The 14,172-nt window shown below is 46.1% G+C and overlaps 1 protein-coding gene across 6 annotated transcripts in view; it reads right to left on the reverse strand.

Moving 5' to 3' along the window:
- Positions 1-5,619: 5,619 nt before the first annotated feature.
- LOC134890107 (rab5 GDP/GTP exchange factor-like) overlaps positions 5,620-14,172 on the reverse strand; it is a 34,781-nt gene continuing 26,228 nt past the window's right edge. For all 6 annotated transcript variants that reach the window (XM_063913432.1, XM_063913431.1, XM_063913428.1 and 3 more), the window contains exons 5-9: positions 14,053-14,122; positions 11,264-11,399; positions 10,883-10,974; positions 7,753-8,009; positions 5,620-6,259 (exon numbers count right to left, since the gene is read on the reverse strand). In XM_063913432.1, the coding sequence (XP_063769502.1) occupies positions 5,936-6,259; positions 7,753-8,009; positions 10,883-10,974; positions 11,264-11,399; positions 14,053-14,122 (879 nt within the window). In that variant the 3' untranslated portion in view covers positions 5,620-5,935. The remainder of the gene's footprint in view (positions 6,260-7,752; positions 8,010-10,882; positions 10,975-11,263; positions 11,400-14,052; positions 14,123-14,172) is intronic.

Here is a 14,172-nt window from a genome sequence, read left to right on the forward strand (position 1 = left end):
TGGGGCCATATATATGGCACTCATTCAGGCAAAGGACATCCTTCAGGGTAAACCAGTTCAAATTCACTCGGACAATGCAATGGCAGTAGCATACCTCAATCATCAGGTAGGAACTCACAGCCAAAAAGCAATGAAGGAAGCCGCACGTTAAGGTGGGCAGAACTTCATCATCCAGCCTTGTTTGCAGTGTTAATTTCTGGAGTCCTAAACTGGTAAGCGGATTTTCTCAGTCGACGCACCATTCATGCAAACTAATGGGCTTTACACCCTGAGGTCTTCCAGACTCTGGTAGACAATTGGGGGTTACCGGAGATAGATCTCATGGCAAATATATTTGCTAAAAATTTTTTTTTGAATAATTTAGCCTGACTGAGACTCATTTACTCATAGTGCCTCATTAAGGGGTCTATTTTTGTAATTAATATTTGCAGGATATCCCCCCAAAACACCAATTTTTTGAGGGGGTACTTGCAAATACTCTAACCCTGCAGGGTTTAGCTACTTGGAATCTTGCGGTTCCCACTATTGTGGTGCTCTATTCTCTAGCCGTAGAGGAGACTTGTTGTAGTAGATGGCTGTGTGTTTTTAAAATACTCTTCCAATGTAACATGGAGAGATCTCCATATATGCCTCAGCCTCTCCACTATCAACAGCAGCCGCAGACCCCATAGGTGTCTATGTGGGCTGCCAAGCTGTCAGATTTACCAAGCTCCGGAACTAATTCTATCTTTAGATGGCAGTTGTAGCCTACGCTCTGCTTACCAGAGACTTTTTCGGGAGAAGGATCAATAGGATTCCTCCCTACTGCTGCCCGCTTGCACATGCACCTAACAATTGTACATGCGCAGCTGCAGTCGGCACGGGTTCTATTCCCAACTCTATGGGTGTTGTGGACACCTACGAGTGGGAATAGTCACTGCTGGTCGGCATGCTGACGGGATTGTGAGGGGGCGGGATGTAGAGGGAGGTGATGTGACCGGTGGTCACATAACTACATCCCTTTGGAGGTGCTGCCTATACTCCTGCATGTGTGGGTATTTGGAGGTGCTACCTATATTCCTGCGTGTGTGGGTAGGAGGAGGTGCTGCCTATAATCCTGCGTGTGTGGGTATTTGGAGGTGCTGCCTATACTCCTGGGTGTGTGGGTATATGGAAGTGCTGCCTATACTCCTGCGTGTGTGGGTATTTGGAGGTGCTGCCTATACTCCTGGATGTGTGGGTATTTGGAGGTGCTGCCTATACTCCTGCGTGTGTGGTTATTTGGAGGTGCTGCCTGTACACCTGCGTGTGTGGGTATTTGGAAGTCCTGCCTGTACACCTGCGTGTGTGGCTATTTGGAGGTGCTGCCTATACTCCTGTGTGTGTGGGTATTTGGAGGTGCTGCCTATACTCCTGTGTGTGTGGGTATTTGAAAGTGCTGCCTATACTCCTGCGTGTGTGGGAATTTGGAGGTGCTGCCTATACTCCTGCATGTGTGGGTATTTGGAGGTGCTGCCTATACTCCTGCATGTGTGGGTATTTGGAGGTGCTACCTATATTCCTGCGTGTGTGGGTAGGAGGAGGTGCTGCCTATAATCCTGTGTGTGTGGGTATTTGGAGGTGCTGCCTATACTCCTGCGTGTGTGGGTATTTGGAAGTGCTGCCTATACTCCTGCGTGTGTGGGAATTTGGAGGTGCTGCCTATACTCCTGCATGCGTGGGTATTTGGAGGTGCTGCCTATACTCCTGCATGTGTGGGTATTTGGAGGTGCTGCCTATATTCATGTGTGTGTGGGTAGGAGGAGATCCTGCCTGTAATCCTGCGTGTGTGGGTATTTGGTGGTGCTGTCTATACTCCTGCGTATGTGGGTAGGAGGAGGTGCTGCCTATACTCCTGCATTCGCATGTATTTGGAGGTGCTGCCTATACTCCTGCGTGCGCATGTATTTGGAGGTGCTGCCTGTACACCTGCATGTGTGGGTATATGGAGGTGCTGCCTATACTCCTGTGTGTGTGGGTATTTGGAGGTGCTGCCTATACTCCTGCGTGTGTTGGTATTTGGTGGTGCTGCCTGTACACCTGCATGTGTGGGTATATGGAGGTGCTGCCTATACACCCGCGTGTGTTGGTATTTGGAGGTGCTGCCTATACTCCTGCGTGTGTTGGTATTTGGTGGTGCTGTCTATACTCCTGCATGTGTGGGTAGAAGGAGATGCTGCCTATACTCCTGTGTGTGTGGGTATTTGGAGGTGCTGCCTATACTCCTGTGTGTGGGTATTTGGAGGTGCTGCCTATACTCCTGTGTGTGTGGGTATTTGGAGGTGCTGCCTATACTCCTGCGTGTGTGGGTATTTGGAGGTGCTACCTATATTCCTGCGTGTGTGGGTAGGAGGAGGTGCTGCCTATAATCCTGCGTGTGTGGGTATTTGGAAGTGCTGCCTATACTCCTGCGTGTGTGGGAATTTGGAGGTGCTGCCTATACTCCTGCATGTGTGGGTATTTGGAGGTGCTGCCTATACTCCTGCATGTGTGGGTATTTGGAGGTGCTGCCTATATTCATGTGTGTGTGTGGGTAGGAGGAGATCCTGCCTGTAATCCTGCGTGTGTGGGTATTTGGTGGTGCTGTCTATACTCCTGCGTGTGTGGGTAGGAGGAGGTGCTGCCTATACTCCTGCATTCGCATGTATTTGGAGGTGCTGCCTATACTCCTGCGTGCGCATGTATTTGGAGGTGCTGCCTGTACACCTGCATGTGTGGGTATTTGGAGGTGCTGCCTATACTCCCGCGTGTGTTGGTATTTGGAGGTGCTGCCTATACTCCTGCGTGTGTTGGTATTTGGTGGTGCTGTCTATACTCCTGCATGTGTGGGTAGAAGGAGATGCTGCCTATACTCCTGTGTGTGTAGGTATTTGGAGGTGCTGCCTATACTCCTGTGTGTGTGGGTATTTGGAGGTGCTGCCTATACTCCTGCGTGTTTGGGTATTTGGAGGTGCTACCTATATTCCTGCGTGTGTGGGTAGGAGGAGGTGCTGCCTATAATCCTGCGTGTGTGGGTATTTGGAGGTGCTGCCTATACTCCTGCGTGTGTGGGTATTTGGAAGTGCTGCCTATACTCCTGCGTGTGTGGGAATTTGGAGGTGCTGCCTATACTCCTGCATGTGTGGGTATTTGGAGGTGCTGCCTATACTCCTGCATGTGTGGGTATTTGGAGGTGCTGCCTATATTCATGTGTGTGTGGGTAGGAGGAGATCCTGCCTGTAATCCTGCGTGTGTGGGTATTTGGTGGTGCTGTCTATACTCCTGCGTGTGTGTGTGTAGGAGGAGGTGCTGCCTATACTCCTGCATTCGCATGTATTTGGAGGTGCTGCCTATACTCCTGCGTGCGCATGTATTTGGAGGTGCTGCCTGTACACCTGCATGTGTGGGTATTTGGAGGTGCTGCCTATACTCCCGCGTGTGTTGGTATTTGGAGGTGCTGCCTATACTCCTGCGTGTGTTGGTATTTGGTGGTGCTGTCTATACTCCTGCATGTGTGGGTAGAAGGAGATGCTGCCTATACTCCTGTGTGTGTGGGTATTTGGAGGTGCTGCCTATACTCCTGTGTGTGTGGGTATTTGGAGGTGCTGCCTATACTCCTGTGTGTGTGGGTATTTGGAGGTGCTGCCTATACTCCTGCGTGTGTGGGTATTTGGAGGTGCTGCCTATACTCCTGTGTGTGTGGGTATTTGGAGGTGCTGCCTATACTCCTGTGTGTGTGGGTATTTGGAGGTGCTGCCTATACTCCTGCGTGTGTGGGTATTTGGAGGTGCTGCCTATACTCCTGTGTGTGTGGGTATTTGGAGGTGCTGCCTATACTCCTGCGTGTGTGGGTATTTGGAGGTGCTACCTATATTCCTGCGTGTGTGGGTATTTGGAAGTGCTGCCTATACTCCTGCGTGTGTGGGAATTTGGAGGTGCTGCCTATACTCCTGCATGTGTGGGTATTTGGAGGTGCTGCCTATATTCATGTGTGTGTGGGTAGGAGGAGATCCTGCCTGTAATCCTGCGTGTGTGGGTATTTGGAGGTGCTTCCTATACTCCCGCGTGTGTTGGTATTTGGAGTTGCTGCCTATACTCCTGCGTGTGTTGGTATTTGGTGGTGCTGTCTATACTCCTGCATGTGTGGGTAGAAGGAGATGCTGCCTATACTCCAGTGTGTGTAGGTATTTGGAGGTGCTGCCTATACTCCTGTGTGTGTGGGTATTTGGAGGTGCTGCCTATACTCCTGCGTGTGGGTATTTGGAGGTGCTACCTATATTCCTGCGTGTGTGGGTATGAGGAGGTGCTGCCTGTACTCTTGCGTGTGTGGGTAGGAGGAGGTGCTGCCTATACACCTGTGTGCAAATGGGACGGGATAGGCTTCCCTAGTTTGCATGTTGTATAGAGGTAGGGGTGTAGTCAATGTCCTTCCCGTATGCAGTTCTGTTCATGCAAATGGAAAATTTATGAAGGAAAGACGTCAGTAACCCAACAATGGGCCTGATTCATGTTTGTAAGTAAAGCAAAAAAGCAAGCAACTGGGCAAAACCATGCTGCACTGCAGGTGGGACGGATTTAACGTGCAGAGAGAATTAGATTTGGGTGGGGTGTATAACATTTGTGGGCTACATGAAGAAGTAGTAAGTATTTACTCTGCACAGAAAAAAATATAAATGTATTTGCTCCCCTTGCATGACAACACGGTGTGTCCCAGACACAAAGTTACATAGAAACATAGAATTTGACGGCAGATAAGAACCACTTGGCCCATTTAGTCTGCCCCTTTTTTACCTGAAATCTTATTTGATCCTTGTTTCTTTGTAAGGATATCCTTATGTCTATCCCATGCATGTTTAAATTGCTCTACTGTCTTAGCCTCTACCACCTCTGATGGTTTGTGTAGTATGGTATGCCGGCTACCGGTGACCAGAATACCGGCGCCGGGAGCCTTACCACCGGCATACCGACAGCGTGGCGAGCGCAAATAAGCCCCTTGCGGGCTTGCTGCGCTCGCCGTGCTAAGCGCACCACGCTTTTTATTCTCCCTCCAGGGGGGTCGTGGACCCCCACGAGGGAGAAAATCTGTCGGTATGCCGGCTGTCGGGATTCCGGCACCGGTATACTGTGCGCCGGGATCCCGACAGTCGGCAACCTGAAGACCACCCCTGATGGGAGGCTATTCCACTTGTCCACTACCCTTTCTGTGAAGTCATTTTTACTCAAATTTCCCCTGAACCTACCTCGCTCCAGTCTCAGTGCATGTCCTCGTGTTCTAATACTTCTCTTCATTTGAAGAATGTTTCCCACCTGGACTTTGTTAAAACCCTTGATATGCAAGTTACATTGCTTTACTTCCAAACATGAATTAGTCCCCGCCTTAGAGGCAGAGAGCGGTGCTGCACAGTTAGAGGATTTCTTCACCAGTTTGTACTGTATTATAAATGAACAAACTTCACCCACAACAACATGCTCAGTTTCGGAAGGAGTTCTCTTTCATAATAGTAGCCTCAAACCATCCGTAGCACAAACACCAGTGCTTGCTGCAGGTCTCCTAAAGTAACACCACTTTGAAAGTAAATTCAGAATTTATTTTATTTGACTTTATTTAAGAAAGCCAAGATTATCTGGATTATGCTGAAATTATAAATATTTAATTAACGGTTTATAAAGGTATATATAATTTAAAAAAGGATTTTAATTGTGCTTTAATTAGAAAAAAAAAAATACTTTAAAAAAATGTATTATTGTTGTTACAGTATTGTTACAAAGGTACCACAATGATGAAAGTTATATAATTACAATATTACGTACAATCTAATAAATGTGTTAAGAACTATCCTTCATCACAGGCTCACATTGAAGTAGGTCAATAGCAGCTTAGAATGTTTGTAGAACCTGCCACACTTCCATCTTGCATAAGGTATAAATAGATAATACATCAAACACAGCTTTTGGGTGAACTTTGTTTAGTTTCCAAAGGAAACCTGCGGATAATTTCCTGGACTTCACCCTGTACAGACAAAGACCAGGCTTTCACCTCTCTTCCCAGGCACTCTGCCTTTTGGATCAGAACGTCCTGTCGGTGCCGCAATGCAGATAAAAGCTTCTTGTTCCGCTGTATTTGCTGCACCGTACTCTGTCCAATGCATGAAATAACGGGGCTCACTTCTGAAACCTGCTGCCGCATTAAACAATTAAACTCTTCCTGAGTCAGACCAAGAGATGAGGCATCCAGCGTCTCGATGAAAGAAGCCGCACAGCACTAGAGAGAAGACATAAATCAAACTATTGTCAATGAGCAATGTAAATATTGCTGGCTCTTTTATTGAATTTTTAATCTCTCCATTTGTCACATGATCGCACTGGTCACGGATACTTCTCTCAAAGGAAAAACCTGCATGACAATCCAGACTTAATTACAAATAGATACACTTAACATAAGTACAACCATTACAGCCATTTGTGAATGTTACAGATCGTTTCAGTGCAAGAAAACCTAATAGTGCTATTCAGTATATGGTTACTTCATTTAAGGCCATTACGGGTGTCCCTGAAGTCTGTGCAGATGACGTATGACTATCCCTTGAGATTAAAATCAAGGAAATTCCATCTGCAACATAGCAAATTATTCTTTACATTTATAAAGAACATTCGTCCAGTAATTAAAATTTAATGCTTTCAAGATCATTACAATTACAGGCGACAATTTTCTAAAGGATAAAAAAACTAGGTGTTCTTTAGAAAGAAAAGGGTTTGTGTGCAGAAAAACTTCTGTTATATGGTTTATGTAACACTAGTATGAGCAATATGGGAATAACATAGAAAGATAGAATGTGACAGCAGATAAGAACCACTTGGCCCATCTAGGCTGCCCATGTACATACACACACTTCACTATAGGCTTCATTTTTATCAGGAGCCAATTAACCTACCAGTTAATTTTGGATTGTGGGAGGAAACCGGATTCCCTGGAGGAAACCCACGCAAGTACAGGGAGAATATACAGACTCCACACAGGGCCATGGTGGAAATCAAACCCATGACCTCAGCACTGTGAGGCAGTAAGGCTAACCATTACACCATCCGGTACAATGGCGCTAGGGGCACTGGCTTCCTCATCACCCCCCACCCCCAGATTCATTCCCATGCTGGCAGCTGTTGGGATGCCAACAGATGTAAATGAAAGAAAAAGAAAATAAGATTATTTTGAAACAAATAAGTTGCAAATGGCAGTATAGCAATAAAGCGCCAGCTCCAGCAAGTACTGTACCTTAGTAAACTGAGAACCCCAGTAAGCTTAGTTTAGAATGTTACAGCAAAATTTAAAGTGCACAAGTTCCAGGTAAGCCTATATATCTCAGTATTCCATTAACCCCAAATAGAATTAAAGAGACATAAAGATGTACACCAGATGTACTACTTACATGTACCAGTGAGATGTAGTGAGCATCCCAACAGTCAGGATGCTGAAGGTCACAATACCGACACGGGCATCCTGTCTGAATCCCGGAACATTCCGCTGGTATTAGGGTTAGGCTGTGGGAGGGGCAGGGTTGGGCTGTGGGAAGGGTGGGTTAGGGGTTCGCTGCGGCAGGGGTGAGGTAGGGTATAGGTAATGCTTACAGTTCTTACCAAAATGTGTCGGGATTGTAACAGTCGGGATGCCGCTGTATGTATTTTGACTGTTGGCATCCTGACTATCAGGATCCCATACACAACCCGTACCAGTATACTCAAACATTTTGTTGTACTCACAAGGTTGGTAAAGCAGTACCCACACTCCCCTGTCATCAGTCGCTTCGGATTGCAGAACCTGGTGATGTACTGTAAGTTAGATAACAGATGGGGTGGGTTTGCCTTGAGTGTTGTATATATTAGGCAAGATAGGAAGTCATCAGCTGTGGCTGGCTCCTTCTTAGAGCTCTGTATGGCTTTGAACAGGTAGTTACAAGCCCTGGACACACAGGAAAGCTTGTCCTGAGGAGCTCGCTTAGAATCCACTTCTATAAGAGCTGCAACAAAGGATATTTAGTATATTACTCTTCATGATTAAGTGAGTGGTTTAGTAAAACTACACATGAAAGTTAGTTACTTAGTGACCTTCGCTGCGGACCACTGGCCCAACCTCTTGAGCCAAGGAGAAACATCTTTTTACTTCCACTGGGTTCATTCCCCAGAGGTACAAAGAAGACAGCATCAAACAATCTTAATACTGGGTGATTTTGCTGCCATCATATAGTCCATGCAGTATGGTTTGTCCATGTGTATTGCCAACACTAAACACCAAACCATTCATAGGTCTTACGATGTCATGGCTAACTGCATGATTTCCCATTGCTTCATTGTAAATATATGAGGTAGCATGTCTATATTCTGCTCATGATCATGGTCTCCCAGTTATATGGCAAACAATAAAGAAGGCCATCTAGCCATGGGACTGGTTGATGATTTAGGGAGCGGTGGATGGTATTCTGCCTGTTTTTCAATGATTTCTGTATAATTAAACAGTGCACTGTGCTCGGGGGGGGGGGGGGGGTGTATATATATTTCCTCTCGTCAATTTTGCACTTCAGTAGGACTGACTTCTGAGAAATTCCTCCCTCAACTTGTGCAAATCTCTGCACCTCCTCAAATAGAACAAATACAGTATTGGAGCTATTGTTTGGCTAGATTTGTGCAATTGCGCCTAAATATCCACGTGGGTGCATCAGTTTACAAAGCAAAACTACTTGGCACACAGGGGGTCATTCTGACCCGTTCGCTCGCTGCTTTTTATCGCAGCCGAGCAAATGGGTACCCACTGCGCATGCACTATAGTGCGCCGTCGCATACCAGACAGCCGGAGGCTGTAGCTGGGCTGCGATCGCCTCTGCCTGATTGACAGGCAGAGGCGGTCGCTGGGCGGAAAGGCAGCGTTTGGCCGCCGTTTCGTGGGCGCGGTCCGACCAACGCAGGCGTGGCCGGACCGTGTGGCGAGCGGCCCGCAGCGGCTGCGTGACCTCATACGCAGCCGCTGCGGGCCGGGGAGCGACGACTATCTCCCGGCCAGCACGCTAAAGCTGCACTGGTCGGGAGCTACTCTTGAAGTGCAAAGGCATCGCCGCTGTGCGATGCCTTTGCACTTCTGCAGGGTGAACCGGCACTGACATGCGGGCGGACTTGCCCTGTGCTGGGCGTACCCCCGCATGTCAGTGTGAATGATTGTAGCGGTGCTAAATTTACGCTATGATCATCTCAGAATGACCCCCACAGTGCGATGCTGTCATGGAGAAGTGCAGAACCGAGATTTCAATTTGTACAACAAGATAATTGTAATGAGATTAAGAGGTGAACAGGGCACATTTTCTGGGGCGTTCCTAGCTGAGCCATGCAGCCATTTGCACTTCATAAAAGGATTTCATTTTATATCAATTCAGAGCTGCTGTATTTAAAAAGAATAAATAAAAATCAAGCAACATAACTACACGAAACATGACATTCGCCCCATTGCGCATGCCTGTAGGAGATGGGATAGACCTAAGCAATGGGTGTATAGCAGTGATCTCCAACCCGTAGCTCGCGAACTACCGGTAGCTCACCGTAGTATTTTCGGTAGCTCACAGAGCGCACGGGCTTGGCCAGTCACTGGCACTCCTCCTCCCTTTATTTTTAATATGGTGCCGGCCGTCAGCCAATCAGAGCTTGTGGACCAGCAGTGGTGGCACCTGATTGGCTGCCGGACCGCGAGTTTTGATTGGCTCACTTACCGGCACCATATTTTAAATGCCCGCCGCCGGAGATTCTGTCACCCTCACCGCAGCCGCTCTCCGGACTTCACAGGAGAGGCGCGCGCTGCGCTCTCCTCCCCTTCCGTCCCTCATACAGGAGGAGCAGCACCGGCGGCAGTAGAAGAAGCCAGCAAGGGTTAGCACTGTATCGGGCACTGCGGGGGGGGGGGCATTATTTGTGTATCTGGCAGTGCTGGGAGGCATTATTTGTGTATCTGGCAGTGCTGGGAGGCATTATTTGAATATCTGCCACTGCTGAGGGGCATTATTTGTGTATCTGGTACTGCTGAGGGGCATTATTTGTGTATCTGGCACTATGCAGGGGGGGCATTACTTGTAGTTATGAAACCACACCCACTTTGTGAGGCCGCACCCACTTTTGCAGGAACGCACGCACATTGGGGGGAGGGGGGAGCGCCTTCAGAGGTTTTATTTTCCGAAAGTAGCTCACCTCCCAATTAAGGTTGGAGACCACTGGTGAGATAGATAGATAGATAGATAGATAGATAGATAGATAGATAGATAGATAGATAGATAGATAGATAGATGATTTACATCAGATGAAGAGCCATTATATGTAGATACAGTAGAACAATGATGCATCTATATTCTGTCTTTGCATGAGCACACTAATCCAGCCCTATCAATATACACGTATTGCCAATTCTGACAAAGAACCCACAGTCCAACAGATGGGACCGAATAGCTAGAGGTCAGTGTAGACAGTACTGTAAAAATGCCATTAATGCACGCAAGCTAAACCTAATGCTTAGCACAGAAAGGCAGTCACGAATCAGTGTGTCTACTAGGACCTACAGGAGGTCATCTATGTAACATCTACTAGGACCAGGTGCAGGGAAGTACAGCCGGTTACAGAACAGTATGGGCATAATGCAGTGCAATGTAATGGAAGTAATGGACTAATTAATGATACTGCAAAAGAGCGCATATTTAAAGTGATTTTGAATCTTGTTAGGACATTTAGTAACTTGTACATATCTGTCATTATTTGTACTAGACACACTGCTTTATTCCTCTGGTTTCCTTCTGTGCTTTTTATTCTTGCCTTTCTATTGCCAGGCTCTAATGAGTAAAACACAGAGAGATTTCCATCTTACCAGTGACAGCACAAGGGATCCCCTCTTTGACGTCTTCATTTTCCTCCACCAGCGGGAGCTGAAGCATCTTGGATGTGACCCAACTCAGTGACCTAAAGAAGAGAAGGCGGAACACTACGGTATTGCACTGCCCCAGGGGAACTGGTTATTCATCATCATAACCAAATGTTTTGTAGTCTTCACAAAATGAAAGATTACTCCTCAGACACATGCAGTAAATCATAGGCAGTCTCAAGTTACCATTTCTTACTCACATTTTACATAAAGATCTCTAGTTATACATCTCTTATTGCACCATCTGTTATGCTCTCCAGCAAAAACAAAATGAGATCAATGCCCATTAGGACCAGCGCTTTGGAGAAAAAAATGACGATCACTTACCTGATGCGCTCCTGGAAAGAGAGATCTTTCTGTTCATCTTGTGAACCATCCAAACAAAATACAGACTTATACAGTCGTGTCATAACTAGTTTCTCAATGTTGTCCAGCAATCGATCTTTTTCCTCTGACATGTGACCTACAAAAGATAAAGAAGCTGCTACATTTTCTAAAAGTCAACTCATATACTAATAATTCAGTGTTCTCCCCAGAAATTTTGGCTGGCTGGGTAGCACTAAGCAGCAGCCAGTGGGGGCAGTGTAATACTTTGTAATAATGAATAATTATGGAATCATTATATTGATTTGAATTCGAGGTTGACAATTTTAAATTAAATAATGGAATACGTTTTTAAAGACTCTTGTTGGCAGGACACATACATACAGTGGGGCAAAAAAGTATTTGGACAGCCACCGATTGTGCAAGTTGACCCACTTAAAAAGATGAGAGAGGTCTGTAATTTCCATCATACTGTAGGTACACTTCAACTGTGAGAGACAGAATCTGAAAAAAAAAAAAAAACTAGGAAATCACATTGTATGATTTTTAAACAATTTATTTGTATATTCTAGCGGAAAATAAATATTTGGACAATCAAAAAGTTTAACTCAATACTTTGTAATATAACCTCGGTTGGCAATTACAGAGGCCAAACGTTTCCTGTAGTTATTGACCAGGTTTGCACACACTGTAGCAGGTATTTTGTCCCACTCTTCTATGCAGATCTTCTCTAGATCTGTCATGTTTTGGGGCTGTCGGCGGGCAACACGGACTTTCAACTCCCTCCACCGATTTTCTATTGGGTTGAGGTCTGGAGACTGGCTAGGCCACTCCAGGACCTTGAAATGCTTCTTACGGAGCCACTCCTTAGTTGCCCGGGTGGTGTGTTTGGGGTAATTGTCATGCTGGAATACCCAGCCACGTTCCATCTTCAATGCTCTTACAGAGGGAAGGAGGTTTTTGCCCCAAATCTCACGCTACATGGCCCCATTTATCCTCTCCTTAATACGGATCAGTCGTCCTGTCCCCTTTGCAGAAAAGCAGCCCCAAAGCATGAAGTTTCCACCCCCATGCTTCACAGTGGGTATGGTGTTCTCGGGATGCCATTCATCATTCTTCTCCCTCCAAACACGGCGAGTGGAGTTTATACATTCTCCCAATCCTCCTCTGGATCATCCAGATGGTCACTGGCAAACTTTAGCCGGTCTGGACATGTGCTGGCTTAAGCAGGGGGACCCTTCGGGCGCTGCAGGATTTCAATCCATGACGACGTAGTGTGCTACTAATGGTAACCTTTGTGACTGTGGTCCCAGCTCTCTTGAGGTAATTGACCAGGTCCCCCCGGTGTAGTTCTGGGCTGCTTCCTCACCGTTCTCAAGATCATTGATACCCCACGAGGTGAGATCTTGCATGGAGCCCCAGGTCGAGGGAGATTGTCAGTGAACTTGTATTTCTTCCATTTTTTAATAATTGCGCCAACAGTTGATCTCTTCTTACCAAGCTGCTTGCCTATTGTCGAGTAGCTCATCCCAGCCTTGTGCAGCTCTACAATTTTGTCCCTGGTGTCCTTAGATAGCTCTCTGGTCTTGGCCATGGTGGAGAGGTAGCAGTCTGACTGTTTGAGGGTGTGGACAGGTGTCTTTTATACAGATAACCAGTTCAAACAGGTGCCATTAATATAGAAGAGCTTCTTAAAGAAGAAGTAGTAACAGGTCTGTGAGAGCCAGAAAACTTGCTGCTTGGTAGGTGTCCAAATATTTATTTTCCACAAGAATATACAAGTAAATTGTTTAAAAATCATACAATGTGATTTCCTCTTTTTTTTTCCAGATTCTGTCTCTCACAGCTGAAGTGTACCTATGATGGAAATTACAGACCTCTCATCTTTTTAAGTGGGTCAACTTGCACAATCGGTGGCTGTCCAAATACTTTTTTGCCCCACTGTAATTGTGTCCAGCAATGATATCATTCTGTCCAGCAATTCAAGCTGAGACACAGTGCACGTCTGCACCCCCTGTCTACTCTTGCTGTTCCTGCGGCTAAACTGCATCCTGCCTCTTTGTTACTGTGCCTGTCACAGTAACATAAGCGCAGCGCAACTCTGAATTTGGCCGTCAGAACCCATAGAGCAGAATGGTGCCGGGTGAAATTGATCCTGGGGAGAACACAAAAATTGGGTGATGAGCTATGTAAACTGACAGTAAATGGAAGCTGATGTATAAATTTAGTATTTATAGATGTGTCCTCATAAACGATTGCTGCAGTCTCGCCAAAGATCTCTTCCCGACGCACCGGTTCTGTGCGACTTGGCTTGCACCAAGGATCTATTCTGCGTGTCTCTGTGTGAATGTGTGTTGTAGCCATAATGTGATACAAGACAACCACTTCATGAGACTACACTGATTAATTTGATATGCGACACTTGTATATCGGTGTGCGGCTGAGTCTGAATCTCTATACAGTTACAATGTAGCGCCTGTGGCCTTTTTCACGCCAAGTTCCACTGTGCTCTTTATACAGATTCAGTATGAGGACTAATCTGTAGCACTTGCACATCGTCAGGCAGGGAATTTATCAGTTACACCAATCTTTTTGAGAAAACAAGTAGTCAATTAACTAAAAAAATTGAATATTACAGGGGCGCAATACTCTTACTGAATTCACAAATTGCTCAGCCCAAAAACAACAAATGCCATCACTGTAAGCAGATGAACGATATCCAATAACTGGGACACCAATGTTGGCAAATCAGATCTGTAGTTGGTATAAGAGAACTAAATTGACTCTCTCACCAGGGTAGTGTGCCACCATCTGTTGGTAGAAAGTCTGGACTTCTTCTGTCTTCTCATCCACAGTTAGATTCTGCAAGACATATATGATTGATTTGTAGGTCCTCAAACTCAGCCTGATCT

Source organism: Pseudophryne corroboree, chromosome 1, assembly GCF_028390025.1.
Source record: "Pseudophryne corroboree isolate aPseCor3 chromosome 1, aPseCor3.hap2, whole genome shotgun sequence".
Lineage (NCBI taxonomy): Eukaryota > Metazoa > Chordata > Amphibia > Anura > Myobatrachidae > Pseudophryne > Pseudophryne corroboree.